Source organism: Rhinopithecus roxellana, chromosome 4, assembly GCF_007565055.1.
Source record: "Rhinopithecus roxellana isolate Shanxi Qingling chromosome 4, ASM756505v1, whole genome shotgun sequence".
In the NCBI taxonomy this organism is placed as follows: domain Eukaryota; kingdom Metazoa; phylum Chordata; class Mammalia; order Primates; family Cercopithecidae; genus Rhinopithecus; species Rhinopithecus roxellana.
The window spans coordinates 42,565,697-42,583,224 of record NC_044552.1 but is presented as its reverse complement, the minus strand read 5'-3'; the positions used below and the strand labels follow the sequence as shown (position 1 = coordinate 42,583,224).

General features: G+C 37.0%; 1 protein-coding gene across 2 annotated transcripts in view; it reads right to left on the bottom strand.

The window, feature by feature from the left end:
• The window catches only part of EYS (eyes shut homolog), a 1,930,870-nt gene that overhangs the window by 964,949 nt on the left and 948,393 nt on the right, over nt 1-17,528 (bottom strand). For both annotated transcript variants that reach the window (XM_030928557.1, XM_030928558.1), the window contains exon 21: nt 14,671-14,786. In XM_030928557.1, coding sequence (XP_030784417.1) covers nt 14,671-14,786 — 116 coding nt within the window. The remainder of the gene's footprint in view (nt 1-14,670; nt 14,787-17,528) is intronic.

Genomic DNA, 17,528 nt, shown 5'->3' with positions numbered 1-17,528 from the left:
CAATCAATAAAAACTTCAGTAGGTTGAATGGATAATCCATGGTACATCTGGACAATGGAACATTATTCAGCCCTGACATATAATATAGTTATTTACCTTAAAAATAAATGGATATTACATTTAGTTATTTATCTTAAAAATAAATCCATAAGATATATGGCATGGAGGAAAGAACACTGATCTACCAGTCTGTAAGTATGGGCATTTAAAATTCTGTGCCCAACTCTCTAATGGGTTAACAATGTTATATTCCATATGGCCAAGCTTTTAATTCATCCACATGTTCATGCTATAAGTGAAGAAACTGAAGCTCAGAGAATTTTCCATATAATTGAAGTCTAAAATGTTAAGCCATTACTTTTTTGAGTCAATATATAACACTAAATATATTCTAGGTTTCTACCAAATACATTCTTCCACCAGTCACATTGAAGCAAAAATCTGATGCATAAAGATGAAAGGTGGGCATTCATTATCTTTAATATCTAAATAGGTCTATGAGGTGGTCATTATTTTACTATACTCAGTCTACCAATAAAAACTACTGTTGTAAGAATTTTTTATTTTTTTTTTGGAATCTCACACTGTCGCCCAGGCTAGAGCGCAGTGGCAAGATCTCGGGTCACTGCCAGCTCCAAATCCCTGGTTCAAGAAATTCTTGTGTATTGGCCACCCCAGTAGCTGGTATTGCAGATGGCCACTACCATGCCTGGATAGTTTTACATTTTTAGTAGATATGGGGTTTCATCATGATGGCCAGGCTGATCTCAGACTCCGATGACCTCAAGTGATTCACCCTCCTTGGCTCCCCAAAGTGCTGCAGTTACAGGCATGAGCCGCTGCGCCCAGCATGTTGTAAGACATTTAGATTGTACATCATAGTTGTGCCATGTCTATTATATAAAATGTAAGGCAATTTGTTATTTTAAATATTCTACTTCTGAAAATATTACATTTTTTCATTATACGTTATACTTATTTAATACAGAAAGCTTCCTCTTTTCATTAATATTTATGTTTTTATTCGTTTGTACCATTTTTTCCTCCAAAACCCTCACATAACCTTGCATTACAAAATACTATCACTGTGTTTCTTAGAAATGCTCAGAATACACATCCCTCCACCTTTTTCTTCCCCATAGCACTCATTGCTGCCCATAAACAAATTAACAAATAAATAAACACAATAATTTAGTGTCTTCCCCCCTGCCATCCTCTGCTTTTAGGTGGTAGATTTCATAAAAGCAAGGATCTTGGCTCTCTTTTACCAGAGCCTAATTGATTTGGGGAGAGGAAAATATATTTTTTTGTGTGTATTTTTTGTTGTTGTTGTTTGTGGTAAAACTTGTCCTGAGAAGCAGATGGAGCCTTATTTCTCATGGCTATTTTATATTTAGCATTCTCATTAGCAGTACTGAGCAAACCCTCAGGGCTGACTTCCACTATAGGGTGCAGATTGAGTTTCAGGGCTTTTAGCCTGAAATAATTCCTTCCTTAGGAGGAAGCCATTATCTTTTGTCCATTGAGAAATCTCTTCTAATGACTACTTTACTCAGGGTTCACCAATTGCTTTATTATTTTTTAGTATTACTACCAAATAAGTGTCCTAGCTAATGTTTTTATTTCCCTCATCATACAGTTTCCTGCATTTTGTACCCAATGCTGACTTCCTTATTATCCCACACATTATTTGTCTCTTCTATAAAGCTGAATGTTCTCTTTGGATAACAAACTGAAACTAATTGATTTTTATATCATTTTAAGGATCTGCAAACAATTGTGCTCAACATATATTAGAGCAAAGTGTCAAATTTTATCTGAATAAAAGAATTATTGATTTTTTTTTTTTTTAGTGCATTGCAAGAGGATGCAAGCCTGTCCTCTTTTCCTTAATTTGAATGTAAGACTAATGTATACATATTTCTTTATAAGTTTTCCAAATACATTGCTTCAGTGAGTATCCAAAGGATGTGTTTTGATTGATCTAAAGTACAAGTTACTTGAATTAAAATAAGGATAAATGTCAAAACCACAAAAATATCTATTTAAAAAGGAATTATGAGTTTTTCTAAAATTGCACCTTTGCTTCAATTCCTATTAAGAGATAATAATTATTTTTAATAGAGAAAGTCATCTCAAACACAGACAACACTTGGTAAATATTTGTTAATAAAATTGATGAGTTTATCTCATGAGAAAATAAAGACCAGAACCATAGACATACATCAAAATGTTTGTCTGTCTTGCTATACTGGTGTCTTCTGTGTTAGGTTTATTTGAAGATGACGTTTAAAAACTGAATACCACAAATAGGCTGTCCTTCTATAGAACTCAGAACCTTTTTTCTCAGAAAATAATTTCTCCATTTTTTCCTCAGTTTTAATACAAATACAGCTTCCACACTATATAAATATCTGTGTTTTAATTTAAGAACTGTAATTAACACTTTCATCGACTCTATCATTTACAAAACACAATAAGCCTGACCAATAGGCACTCATCGGTTAATGCATGGAGATCAATCTTGTTTGGCAGAATTTCATTTACTGAGGAAGAAATGAGCAGTTCTGATCAAATGAAAAAGAGAATGATCATTTTTCTTGAGTTTTTCAGCAAGTATAGGACATTCAAAAATTGTATTCTGTCATTTAAATTCTTTTACAGAACATTTGAATTTCAAAATGATGTAAGTACTTTAATCTTGTTTGGATTCACTTTTGTAATTGGATCTGCTAAAACGAATAATCTGCACTAATTATCGGCTTGTCAGAGATTGTCATAGCTTGAAACATTAAGAAAAGCCTGAGAGTTCAGACCTTTAATGTTATTTTCAAAAAATTAATTCTCAGAAATAAAGAAAAAAAAAACAAAACAAAACAGCTTCCCATCTCCCTATCCAGCAGGGACTATTTACCTCCCACATCACTCTTCATAATTAAACAAAAATAATTGTAGTAATATTAATCCTCTCTAATCCTGTAAATATGTAGCTGAACTAACATTTTTATATGATGACCTAATTAGTGAAACTTTTAAAGTAACTTAAATAAAAGTAACCTGGAAAAAATTTGCCGTTTTTCAGAAGATCTCTGAGAAGAAGAAAGCTGTTAGAGGGAAGTTCAGGTGAACATAAAAGATTGGATGTGAAAAGAATTGCCACAAATTGTTAGGGAAAAGGTTTATTGCTTTGAATTGTGCTTTGTTGTTTCATGTTCAATTAAAAGTTCAATACAAGCATATTTCAATTATTTGAATTACTTGAATGTTCTTTACAGATTGCGTGTGCTACCATATCAGCGGGAGTAATTAGAGTACACATGCAAGAAAATTTTTAATTTTTCCGTTTTTTACATGTTAATGGAGAATGTGATTGTGAGTCAAATTAATGACTTTTGAACAATCCCTTAAAGGCTTCTAGTGACTCTGAAAAACAGGACCACCATTCAAGTTGAGATACCTGAGAAGCCTAATTAGAACAATAAAATCCATTTTTTAAAAGACACATTGAATTACACGAATGAAAGAAAGTCCATTCATGTTTTCTTAATAAATATATTCATAGGTTCTTTCGTTCTCAAACAATCACAAAATTGTGGATTTTGGTCTGGCGCGTAATTTGGATGGCGTCATTCCCATCTACACAATAAGAGAAAAACTGAACAAACTAAAAATCAACTCTCCTTAGATTTTTAAGAAAATTGAAGTCATTTCCCATTAAAGGAAAACCTCTGCCCCCAAACAGCAGAGAGACAGTCAGGCAGGTACAAAGAATCATAGCTTACCAGAGCAGAAACTCAGAAGCAGAAACCTCTGCTGGAGCCAAAACCAGGGTAGAAAAACAAACTGTAATTGATAAAATGCTGGAGGCTCAGTGTGTACGAGCTTGAGAGTTAGTTAGAAACTACAAGGGACCCCACTCTTAGGGAACATCCCACACTGTAATGAACTTTACGTTCAAAAATATTACAAGGATCTCACAGTGAGGTTTGGAGAAAAATCCCCTCATGCTTCCAGTGTGGAGAGGAGAGGATAGCCATTTTGAAGACTCCCAGAGCATTCTGTTCCTCTTAACAAGGCTTGTCCTCAAGTGAAACTATTTTACCAGAGCCTAATTGGCCTGTGGGAAGGAACATACTCAACTCCAGCCTTCTGTAGCTTTTCTGTCTCACCTAAGGGAATGGGCCCCATTTGAAGGTCACAGCCATAGGCACAGGATCACCAAGACTGAGGCCTAATCACAGGACTATTAAAGGCTTACCCTCTCCTCATACCTTACTGCCACATCAACAGGGATCTTTTATAACAACAGGAGATTACAACTGAAAGAACTCCACACGTCACATTTCTTTAAAAAGAATTTTCTAATGAAACCAAAATACAACAGGCAAGATGAAAATAAAAATATAAGAGGAAATTTTAACCTCTCACACCTATGACTATAGCACAGGAAACACAGCCTGACTCCTAGCCAGATAAACATAAAATGTTATGCTATAGACCTATTTACTGAGTTCCTTTTACCCAACGTATCATGTCTTTAAATACAAAATTACAAGACATTCTAAAAACCAAAAAAATAGTTAGAAGAGACAGAGTAAGCATTGAAGTCAGACTCAGATATGGTGGGGAAACTAATTATCAGACTAGGAATTTCAAACAACTGTGACTAATATGCTACGAGCTCTAATAAAACAACTTTAACAATGATGACCAAAATCAAAACACATGTACAGATGCTCCTCGACTTAAGATAGAGTTACATTACAATAAACCATCATAAGTTGAAAATATTGTAAGTAGAAAATGCATTTAATACACTTAATATACTGAACTTCATAGTTTGGCCTAGCCTACTTTAACATGCTCAGAACACTTACATTAGCCAACAGCTTGGGCAAAATCATTCCACCCCATGACTATTTTATATTACAGCGTTGAATAGATCATGTAACTTACTGAATGCCATGCTAAAATTAGAAAGCAGAATGGTTGTAGGAATGTTCAAAATATTATTTCTGCTGAATGTATGTCACTCTCGTACAATCATAAACTTGAATAATTATAAATTAGTGACTGCCTGTACTGTGCTCTGTGCTCTTAGGAATACCACAATGTCCAGCATTATCTTCGTCCTTCAGGAGTTTACAGTGTTTCAGAGTTGACAGAGAAGTGAGCAAATGTTCTACCAGAATGTGATAACTGATGTAATGTTTAGTCTCTTCCCATCTACTCTAGTGCTAGAATGCTATGATTTACCCCTTGTACATTGTCAACTCTCTGCTATGGACACTACTTTCATGTTCACCTATACTCTACATACACACTTTATTTTTAGTATTAATGCAAATCAATTTACCTTTTGTCTAATTCATATAACTGCTTTATGTGCCATGGAATACTATGCAGCCACAAAAAAGGATGAGTTTGCGTCCTTTGTAGGGACATGGATGCAGCTGGAAACCATTATTCTTAGCAAACTATCACAAGAACAGAAAATCAAACACCGCATGTTCTCACTCATAGGTGGGAACTGAACAATGAGATCACTTGGACTCAGGAAGGGGAACATCACGCACTGGGGCCTATTATGGGGAAGGGGGGAGAAGGGAGGGATTGCATTGGGGAGTTATACATGATATAAATGATGAATTGATGGGTGCTGACGAGTTGATGGGTGCAGCACACCAACATGGCGTAAGTATACATATGTAACAAACTTGCACGTTATGCACATGTACCCTAGAACTTAAAGTATAATTAAAAAAAAAAAAAAAAAAAAAAAAAAAAAAGAAAATTTCCCCACCAGGAAAAAATATGAAATAATAGTTAATTTCTGATGCAGCCCCACTAAATACTCAAATCTAGAACTTAAATCACTGATTTCATTAAAGCACTCACACATGGCCCAATTTAAATGTCAACTTAAAAAAAAAAAAAAAAAAAAAAGACTCTCTCAAGTTTGATGTCTTCCTGTGAATGAAGTACCCATGAAGTTTCACATTTCCCCATGATTGTGATTTTTATTCTTTTATTATCCCATTTGCACTCAAGATTAGTGGAGCAGGGAAAAATAAACCTAAAAAAGCAATTTTCTAATGTTTTCATGTATTTTCCATACCTGTATCCATTTCAATATTCTATTTCAATATTTACAAATTTAACTTGCTACAAATATTTTATCAAATATTTTGAATATTTGATTTTCTGATACTTCAGCAGATTATTTTATTTTCTATTCCAAGTAATAATTTGCATGTGATTTTCAAAAGTATATTTCCTAGGAATATCTAATTTTGAGTAAATATATATGGCTATAGCATTGGCATGAATAACATTTCAATGTTAAAATTCTTTTTTCAATTAATTAATTAATTATTTATTTATTTTTTATTATACTTTAGGTTCTAGGGTACATGTGCATAATGTGCAGGTTTGTTACATATGTATACTTGTGCCATGTTGGTGTGCTGCACCCATCAACTCGTCAGCACCCATCAATTCATCATTTATATCATGTATAACTCTCAATGCAATCCCTCCCCCCTCCACCCTCCCCATGATAGGCCCCAGTGTGTGATGTTCCCCTTCCCAAGTCCAAGTGATCTCATTGTTCAGTTCCCACCTATGTGTGAGAACATGTGGTGTTTGGTTTTCTGTTCTTGTGATAGTTTGCTAAGAATGATGATTTCCAGCTGCATCCATGTCCCTACAAAGGATGCAAACTCATCCTTTTTTATGGCTGCATAGTATTCCATGGTGTATATGTGCCACATTTTCTTAATCCAGTCTGTCACAGATGGATATTTGGGTTGATTCCAAGTCTTTGCTATTGTGAATAGTGCCACCATAAACATATGTGTGCATGTGTCTTTATAGTAGCATGATTTATAATCCTTTGGGTATATACCCAGTAGTGGGATGGCTGGGTCATATGGTACATCTAGTTCTAGATCCTTGAGGAATGGCCATACTGTTTTCCATAATGGTTGAACTAGTTTATAGCCCCACCAACAGTGTAAAAGTGTTCCTATTTCTCCACATCCTCTCCAACACCTGTTGTTTCCTGACTTTTTAATGATTGCCATTCTAACTGGTGTGAGATGGTATCTCATTGTGGTTTTGATTTGCATTTCTCTGATGGCCAGTGATGATGAGCATTTTTTCATGTGTCTGTTGGCTGTATGAATGTCTTCTTTTGAGAAATGTCTGTTCATATCCTTTCCCCACTTTTTGATGGGGTTGTTTGTTTTTTTCTTGTATATTTGTTTGAGTTCTTTGTAGATTCTGGATATTAGCCCTTTGTCAGAGGAGTAGATTGCAAACATTTTCTCCCATTCTGTAGGTGGCCTGTTCACTCTGATGGTAGTTTCTTTTGCTGTGCAAAAGCTCTTTAGTTTAATTAGATCCCATTTGTCAATTTTGGCTTTTGCTGCCATTGCTTTTGGTGTTTTAGACATGAAGTCCTTGCCCATGCCTATTTCCTGAATGGTACTACCTAGGTTTTCTTCTAGGGTTTTTATGGTATTAGGTCTAACATTTAAGTCTCTAATCCATCTTGAATTAATCTTCGTATAAGGAGTAAGAAAAGGATCCAGTTTCAGCTTTCGACTTATGGCTAGCCAATTTTCCCAGCACCATTTATTAAATAGGGAATCCTTTCCCCATTTCTTGTGTCTCTCAGGTTTGTCAAAGATCAGATGGCTGTAGATGTGTGGTATTATTTCTGAGGACTCTGTTCTGTTCCATTGGTCTATATCTCTGTTTTGGTACCAGTACCATGCTGTTTTGGTTACTGTAGCCTTGTAGTATAGTTTGAAGTCAGGTAGCGTGACGCCTCCAGCTTTTCCTTTTGACTTAGGATTGTCTTGGCAATGCGGGCTCTTTTTTGGTTCCATATGAACTTTAAAGCAGTTTTTTTTCCAATTCTGTGAAGAAACTCATTGGTAGCTTGATGGGGATGGCATTGAATCTATAAATAACCTTAGGCAGTATGGCCATTTTCACGATATTGATTCTTCCTATCCATGAGCATGGTATGTTCTTCCATTTGTTTGTGTCCTCTTTTATTTCACTGAGCAGTGGTTTGTAGTTCTCCTTGAAGAGGTCCTTTACATCCCTTGTAAGTTGGATTCCTAGGTATTTTATTCTCTTTGAAGCAATTGTGAATGGAAGTTCATTCCTGATTTGGCTCTCTGCTTGTCTGTTACTGGTGTATAAGAATGCTTGTGATTTTTGCACATTAATTTTGTATCCTGAGACTTTGCTGAAGTTGCTTATCAGCTTAATGAGATTTTGGGCTGAGACAATGGGGTTTTCTAAATATACAATCACGTCATCTGCAAACAGGGACAATTTGACTTCTTCTTTTCCTAACTGAATACCCTTGATTTCTTTCTCTTGCCTGATTGTCCTAGCCAGAACTTCCAACACTATGTTAAATAGGAGTGGTGAGAGAGGGCATCCCTGTCTTGTGCCAGTTTTTAAAGGGAATTTGTCCAGTTTTTGCCCATTCAGTATGATATTGGCTGTGTGTTTGTCATAAATAGCTCTTATTATTTTGAGGTACGTTCCATCAATACCGAATTTATTGAGAGTTTTTAGCATGAAGGGCTGTTGACTTTTGTCAAAAGCCTTTTCTGCATCTATTGAGATAATCATGTGATTCTTGTCTTTGGTTCTGTTTATATGCTGGATTATGTTTATTGATTTGCAAATGTTGAACCAGCCTTGCATCCCAGGGATGAAGCCCACTTGATCGTGGTGGATAAGCTTTTTGATGTGCTGCTGAATCTGGTTTGCCAGTATTTTATTGAGGATATTTGCATCAATGTTCATCAGGGATATTGGTCTAAAATTCTCTTTTTTTGTTGTGTCTCTGCCAGGCTTTGGTATCAGGATGATGTTGGCCTCATAAAATGAGTTAGGGAGGATTCCCTCTTTCTCTATTGATTGGAATAGTTTCAGAAGGAATGGTACCAGCTCCTCCTTGTACCTCTGGTAGAATTCAGCTGTGAATCCGTCTGGTCCTGGACTTTTTTTGGTTGGTAGGCTATTAATTATTGCCTCAATTTCAGAGCCTGCTATTGGTCTATTCAGGGATTCAACTTCTTCCTGGTTTAGTCTTGGAAGAGTGTAAGTGTCCACGGAATTATCCATTTCTTCTAGATTTTCTAGTTGATTTGCGTAGAGGTGTTTATAGTATTCTCTGATGGTAGTTTGTATTTCTGTGGGGTCGGTGGTGATATCCCCTTTATCATTTTTTATTGCGTCTATTTGATTCCTCTCTCTTTTCTTCTTTATTATTCTTGCTAGCAGTCTGTCAATTTTGTTGATCTTTTCAAAAAACCAACTCCTGGATTCATTGATTTTTTGGAGGGTTTTTTTGTGTCTCTATCTCCTTCAGTTCTGCTCTGATCTTAGTTATTTCTTGCCTTCTGCTAGCTTTTGAATGTGTTTGCTCTTGCCACTCTAGTTCTTTTAATTGTGATGTTAGAGTGTCAATTTTAGATCTTTCCAGCTTTCTCTCAGTGGGCATTTAGTGCTATAAATTTCCCTCTACACACTGCTTTAAATGTGTCCCAGAGATTCTGGTATATTGTATCTTTGTTCTCATTGGTTTCAAAGAACATCTTTATTTCTGCCTTCATTTTGTTATGTACCCAGTAGTCATTCAGGAGCAGGTTGTTCAGTTTCCTTGTAGTTGAGTGGTTTTGAGTGAGTTTCTTAGTCCTGGGTTCTAGTTTGATTGCACTGTGGTCTGAGAGACAGTTTGTTATAATTTCTGTTCTTTTACATTTGCTGAGGAGTGCTGTACTTCCAATTATGTGGTCAATTTAGGAATAAGTGCGATGTGGTGCTGAGAAGAATGTATATTCTGTTGATTTGGGGTGGAGAGTTCTATAGATGTCTATTAGGTCCGCTTGGTGCAGAGATGAGTTCAATTCCTGGATATCCTTGTTAACTCTCTGTCTCGTTGATCTGTGTAATGTTGACAGTGGAGTGTTGAAGTCTCCCATTATTATTGTATGGGAGTCTAAGTCTCTTCGTAAGTCTCTAAGGACTTGCTTTATGAATCTGGGTGCTGCTGTATTGAGTGCATATATATTTAGGAGAGTTAGCTCTTCCTGTTGAATTGATCCCTTTACCATTATGTAATGGCCTTCTTTGTCTCTTTTGATCTTTGATGGTTTAAAGTCTGTTTTATCAGAGACTAGGATTGCAACCCCTGCTTTTTTTTTGTTCTCCATTTGCTTGGTAGATCTTCCTCCATCCCTTTATTTTGAGCCTACGTTTGTCTCTGCATGTGAGATGGGTCTCCTGAATACAGCAGACTGATCGGTCTTGACTCTTTATCCAGTTTGCTAGTCTGTGTCTTTTAATTGGAGCATTTTTTTTCTTTTTGAGACAGAGTCTTGCTCTGCCACCCAGGCTGGAGTGCAGTGGCTGGATCTCAGCTCACTGCAAGCTCCACTTCCCGGGTTTATGCCATTCTCCTGCCTCAGCCTCCGGAGTGGCTGAGACTACAGGCGCCCGCCTCGTCGCCCGGCTAGTTTTTTGTGTTTTTAAGTAGAGACAGGGTTTCAGCGTATTAGCCAGGATGGTCTCGATCTCCTGACCTCGTTATCCGCCCGTCTTGGCCTTCCAAAGGGCTGGGATTACAGGCTTGAGCCACTGCGCCCGGCCCCCTTAATTGGAGCATTTAGTCCATTTACATTTAAGGTTAATATTGTTATGTGTGAACTTGATCCTGCCATTATGATATTAACTGGTTATTTTGCTTGTTAGTTGATGCGGTTTCTTCCTAGCCTCAATGGTCTTTACATTTTGCCATGTTTTTGCAATGGCTGGTACCGGTTGTTCCTTTCCATGTTTAGTGCTTCCTTCACGGTCTCTTGTAAGTTAGGCCTGGTGGTGACAAAATCTCTAAGCATTTGCTTATCTGTAAAGGATTTTATTTCTCCTTCACTGATGAAACTTAGTTTGGCTAGATATGAAATTCTGGGTTTAAAATTCTTTTCTTTAAGAACATCGAATATTGGCCCCCACTCTCTTCTGGCTTGTAGAGTTTCTGCCGAGACATCTGCTGTTAGTCTGATGGGCTTCCCTTTGTGGGTAACCCAACCTTTCTCTCTGTCTGCCCTTAAGATTTTTTCCTTCATTTCAACTTTGGTGAATCTGGCAATTATGTGTCTTGGAGTTGCTCTTCTCGAGGAGTATCTTTGTGGTGTTCTCTGTATTTCCTGAATTTGAATGTTGGCCTGCCCTACTAGGTTGGGGAAGTTCTCCTGGATGATATCCTGAAGAGTGTTTTCCAACTTGGTTCCATTTTCCCCCTCACTTTCAGGCACCCCAGTCAGACGTAGATTTGGTCTTTTTACATAATCCCATACTTCTTGCAGGCTTTGTTCATTTCTTCTTCTTATTTTTTCTTTTGGTTTGTCTTCTGTCTTCATTTCATTCATTTGATCCTCAATCGCTGATACTCTTTCTTCCAGTTGATCGAGTTGGTTACTGAAGCTTGTGCATTTGTCACGTATTTCTCGTGTCATGGTTTTCATCTCTGTGATTTCGTTTATGACCTTCTCTGCATTAATTATTCTAGCTGTCAATTCTTCCACTCTTTTTTCAAGATTTTTAGTTTCTTTGCACTGGGTACATAATTCCTCCTTTAGCTCTGAGAAGTTTGATGGACTGAAGCCTTCTTCTCTCATCTCATCAAAGTCATTATCTGACCAGCTTTGATCCGTTGCTGGTGATGGGCTGCGCTCCTTTGCAGGGGGAGATGCGCTCTTGTTTCTTGAATTTCTAGCTTTTCTGCCCTGCTTTTTCCCCATCTTTGTGGTTTTATCTGTCTCTGGTCTTTGGTGATGGTGACGTACTGATGGGGTTTTGGTATAGGTGTCCTTCCTGTTTGATAGTTTTCCTTCTAATAGTCAGGACCCTCAGCTGTAGGTCTTTTGGAGATTGCTTGAGGTCCACTCCAGACCCTGTTTGCCTGGGTATCAGCAGCAGAGGTTGCAGAAGATAGAATATTGCTGAACAGCGAGTGTACCTGTCTGATTCTTACTTTGGAAGCTTCCTCTCAGGAGTGTACTCCACCCTGTGAGGTGTGGTGTGTTAGACTGCCCCTAGTGGGGGATGTCTCCCAGTGAGGCTACTCAGGGGTCAAGGACCCACTTGAGGCAGGCAGTCTGTCCCTTCTCAGATCTCAACCTCCGTGTTGGGAGATCCACTGCTCTCTTCAAAGCTGTCAGACAGAGTCGTTTGTGTCTGCAGAGGTTCTGCTGCTTTTTTGTTGTTGTTGTTTAGCTGTGCCCTGTCCCCAGAAGTGGAGTCTACAGAGACAGGCAGGTTTCCTTGAGCTGCTGTGAGCTCCACCCAGTTTGAGCTTCCCAGCAGCTTTGTTTACCTACTTAAGCCTCAGCAATGGCAGGCGCCACTCCCCCAGCCTCGCTGCTGCCTTGCGGTTAGATCGCAGACTGCTGTGTTAGCAATGAGGGAGGCTCCGTGGCCGTGGGACCCTCCCGGCCAGGTGTGGGATATATTCTCCTGGTGTGCCCGTTTGCTTCAAGTGCAGTATTGGGGTGGGAGTTACCCAATTTTCCAGGTGTTGTGTGTCTCAGTTCCCCTGGCTAGGAAAAGGGATTCCCTTTCCCCTTGTGCTTCCCAGGTGAGGCGATCCCTTGCCCTGCTTCAGCTCTCGCTGGTCGGGCTGCAGCAGCTGACCAGCACCGATTGTCTGGCACTCCGTAGTGAGATGACCCCAGTACCTCAGTTGAAAATGCAGAAATCACTGGTTTTCTGTGTCACACGCGCTGGGAGTTGGAGACTGGAGCTGTTCCTATTCGGCCATCTTGCTCCACCCCCTCACAAAATTCTTTTTCAATAAACTAAATTTCCCCTATCTTTAGCTACTCATTTTAAAGTGTAACTAATGCATTAGCAAAAGTTGAATCTCACTTATCTCATTGTAGCATTTCACACAAAAATTATCTCTTGCTATGATAAATTTTTAAATTTTGTTTCAGCTTTCAAGTACTTAGAGAATGGTTGCAAAACTATCCATTTGAAATTAATTTAGTAAATGCCTTACTAAAATGTAAATGTATTATGTCTATAACATTTTCTCCTATTTAGTAGACATGTGGTCTTACAAAACTATGTTTTATCAAGATATTTATATTTCTAACATATACTAATGTATTTATACTTCAGCTTTGATTTTTTTCTTAAAGCAAAAGCTCAAATATTAATAGATTCATATTTCACATGTGAAAGAACATATACCAGGAGATTATTTCAGGAAATTTTGGAGATATTTGGTAGTAAGTTATTTGTGTTTATGAAAACATATATATAAAATAAGCATTGATTTTCTAAGTTATTTAGATTTCTACGTATCTTCCACCAGGCTGTACTGGTGGAAGATATAGCTAAATAAAAGACACATCTCAGTATTTTGCTCTTTATACTGACTCTTTGAGGAAAGCATTATTGGTATAATCTGAGGTGTCAGAAAAAAAACTTCTTGGTACCAACTAACTTCCAATTTAAGTATCAAAGCATCTGAAATTTTTCTCCAAAGATCTATTGCTTTGGGAGCAGTGAGAAAAAATCTTTTTCCTAGGGCAAATCCAAAATTAGAAAATTCTCAGAGAAAGGAAGATTTCTGTTTGAGCTCATTCATATCCCTAAAAAACTTATGAGCCCTGGGTACATCTTTTAAGAGGGAACAGCGTTGGATTAAGCCCAGGTCCTTCCACAACTGATTTTTCAAATTCTTGTGTTTGGTGACAGTTATTGATTATTTTATTTCTGTGTAATTCCTTAACCTCGTCTAGAGACTCTTGGTTCCAGTTTTTCCTTTCTGATCTTTCACTTCTGAGAAGGAGTTTGTAGCTCCATTCATACTTCCCTTCACACTTGTTCATCTTTTATATACACTGGCCAGATGCTTGAAGTATGATTCTTTATTCTTGAACTGGGTCACCTGACTATATTCCCTCTCTAATTATTTAGCCTTAATCTCAGTGAAGGCTGGTCTAATAATGATATTTATAAATACACATTTAAAAATTCTGATAACACAGTCTTACCAATCGTTGTTTTTTTCACTATATTCATGGGCTGCGGTCAGTTTTAATAAAAGACTGTGGTCAAAAGCTATTTTTTAATAGAGACATTTTTACCAAGGAAAGTCATTTCTAGCGCTAATGGAGTTCAGGCCAGTTCAAACTTGCTGAGGAAGCAGATTCGTCCTCCTTGGACATACAATATGCTGAGCCCAACCCTGGAAGTAGTACTATGTCCTTGGGCAAAATAAAAGTTCTGTCAAGACCCTGACAGTATTAAGTAATTCCTCCACTGGCATCCTCTTTCCAAATGCATTAAGACATTAAAGGCCAATACATTAAGTCACTTGCACCTTGGTGTGGATCAATTTATCAGAATGTTTTTCTCCTGAAAGAAAGGACTGAGGGTGCAAGTGATGCATGGACAAGAAGGGAACGAGGAATGCTGAGAAGACTGTAGCATGTACAGACAGAGAAGGAGAGATGCACTGAAGATTAACTACTCCAACCTTATTTTCCACCATGTAATTTTCTATTGTTTACTGCATATCAAAGAGAATAAAAAATTATTACAACCACAACCACCAATAATCTTTACCATAAATCCAGGTGTGCATAAACATGTCGAGCCAGGTTCATTCTCCATGCACAGTTGATGAACACATGAGTTGGGAATGCACTCAAGTTCCTTCTCACAGTGGTGTCCAGACCATCCTGTTCAACAAAATTACAAAGCAGATATGCAATTTTTAATGATAATAAAAACAGTTTTGCTAATAGCTTATATTTATTAGCTTTTATTATTTGTTATGCTAGACATTTTGTACAGATCACCTCAGCGTATCTTCATAATCAGTTTATCAGGTAGCTATTATTCTATCTATATTTAGTTCATGAGAAAATTAAACTCAGAGAAAATAAATAATTTGCTCTAAAATCACACAGTTAAGTATAAATGAAAGTGAGTACATGTATGATATGTCTCAGTGCTTTTCCGTGGTGCCATTCAGTATTGCATATTCAAATGTCTTTACTTATTTTACTTCGGAATAAATACCTGGAAAGCAATAGAATAAAGTTACTTCATAATTCCCTTAATATGAATCTTAAATTCAGAGGAAAGCAACTACTATAGACATCTAGATATACGATTTTTTTTAATACCTGTAGTATTACAGTTAGTGTTTTACACTTAGTATTTGTTATACTGTGGTTCTATAGAATATAAGTATTGTGTCTATGTACCTTTGGCCATTGGCTATAAGAATTCTCATTAAACATGACAATCTAAAATTTTCCATACCAAAACATAGTTTGATTGTATGTATTTTGTTTGGCTTTTGCTAGTCAAACATTTCATTATTTCCATCATCAACCTATCAATCAACATTGCTAAGTACCCCATAAGCTGATATCTTAGCTATGATTTCCTGGGTACATATTAGGAACATTTTTTGAAACCATTGATTCTTTCCTATCAGATAATTACTTCTAATGAATCTTAAGATGCCTAACATGCTAGCCACAACACCATGTTAACCTAAGCATACCGTTCTACCTAGGGACAACAGGTCTTTACGGGCAGCTCTCACTGCTCACTGACTATGCTTACTCTAATTACAACTTTTTGACTTTTCTTTATTTTTCTATGTATTGTTCAATAGCATTTAATCTGAACCCTGGCTATTGGGAAACGTAAAATTTAATTATTGTTCATACTTTGGAAGATATTCTGATTGTTATTCCCTGATAAATTGCAACAAAACAATTAAATACATATTTTGAGGTACTTAGAAATAATTTATTGAAACACTGCGTTATAAGAAAAAAATAAGGCCTGAGTCTAAAAGACATGGCAATGTCCACATCAAACTTAAAAATAGCTGCCAAGAGACTAAATTTATCAAATCCTCATCCAAGACTCTTTCCACTTTGCAATGCTCTTTCATGTGCTGAGCTGATTCTGCAGGGATCTCTACTAAGGAGGCTATAAAAGGTGATATGGAAAAAATCATCTTTGCAAGGTTTATAAAAAGCCAGTATGACTAGTCATTCACATAGTGGAGTCTCACACACATATTATTGAGCATAAAAATATATTGCATAAAAATACACCCTGATAACTGCTCTTATAAAATTCAAATGCGTATGAAACTTAATAGCATTGCTTAGAGATGCATACATATGTAATAAAACTCTAAGGAATACTAAAGGAATGTTGAATATAAAAATTCAGAACAGTTACTTCAGGGAGTGGGATATTCCTGGAGGGATATAGAGGTGGCAAGAATTATTGCTAATATTCTATTTCTCAGAACACATGCAGTTATATACATTTATTACAGTGTATTTTATATTTTTTATATATTGTATCCTCTTCTGATTGAATATTTCTAAATATATTTTACGCAATTAAAATGACATAGTTTTCCTTTGCTTCTTATACTGTGAAAAACATGACAAAGCTTTACACCATAAGATGGAAAGTATAAAAGAAAAATTGCACTGGACAAGTTATACAGACAAGGAAGACTTCATTCAAGAGTACTGCAATAGGAGACAGAGATTTTTACAATAGAGTAGAGACCTTGTACTCAACCCCACTGAAATAAACGGGAGCAGGAACATTTTTAAAGGCCCGGTGAGCTAACGGAAAAGTACTGGGGGGATGTTTGGGTGGGTGGGAATTTGGTCAATTTCAATAGGTCACCTGTACTTGCTAACTGTCTCTTACTGAAGTTAGGCTTCTACTCTCCCGAAGAGACTGGGAAATAGGGGCACTATTTGTCTCCTTCCAGGGTTACATTTTGTTTTGATTTGCCTTTCATTGTTGTTGTTTTTGCTGTTTTGTTTTGTTTTTGAGACAGGGTCTCGCCCTAGTGCCCAGGTTAGAGTGCAGTGGTGTGATCACAAGTCACTGCAGCCTCAACCTCCTAGGTTCAAGCAATCCTCTCACCTTAGCCTCCGGAGTACAGGGTTACATTTTGAAGGAATGACTCCCAGGTCCTTGGGAAACAGCCTGGGAGAAGATTTACATCTCAAAGGGACAGAGAAATAATTTACAAGTTTTCTAAAGTAAATGCTCTACAAAAAGGGAGATCAGGACTAATAGTCAGGAAGAAGTCTATCTAAAGCCTAGTCAAACTGAGCAAGATGTTAAGTCTGTCTTGATCAAAGACAACAAACAAGGATAGAAAATAAGTTAGTTAACATTCATTACAAGAAACAGAAATCACTCTAGTTATTTAAGCAAAAAGGATCTGAAGAATGGAATTAGATGCTTACGAAATTGTCAGAAGGAAGGAAAGCTGTAGGAGTAACACCAAGAACCACAGATATGATTTTCTGAGAGATGTCCCCTCAGTCAGGATCAGGAAGATGAGAAATAGAAAAGCACTATTAAAATTTTTGAGTTCTAATTCAAATAACCCATTGTGCTAATCCAAGGAAAGTTGA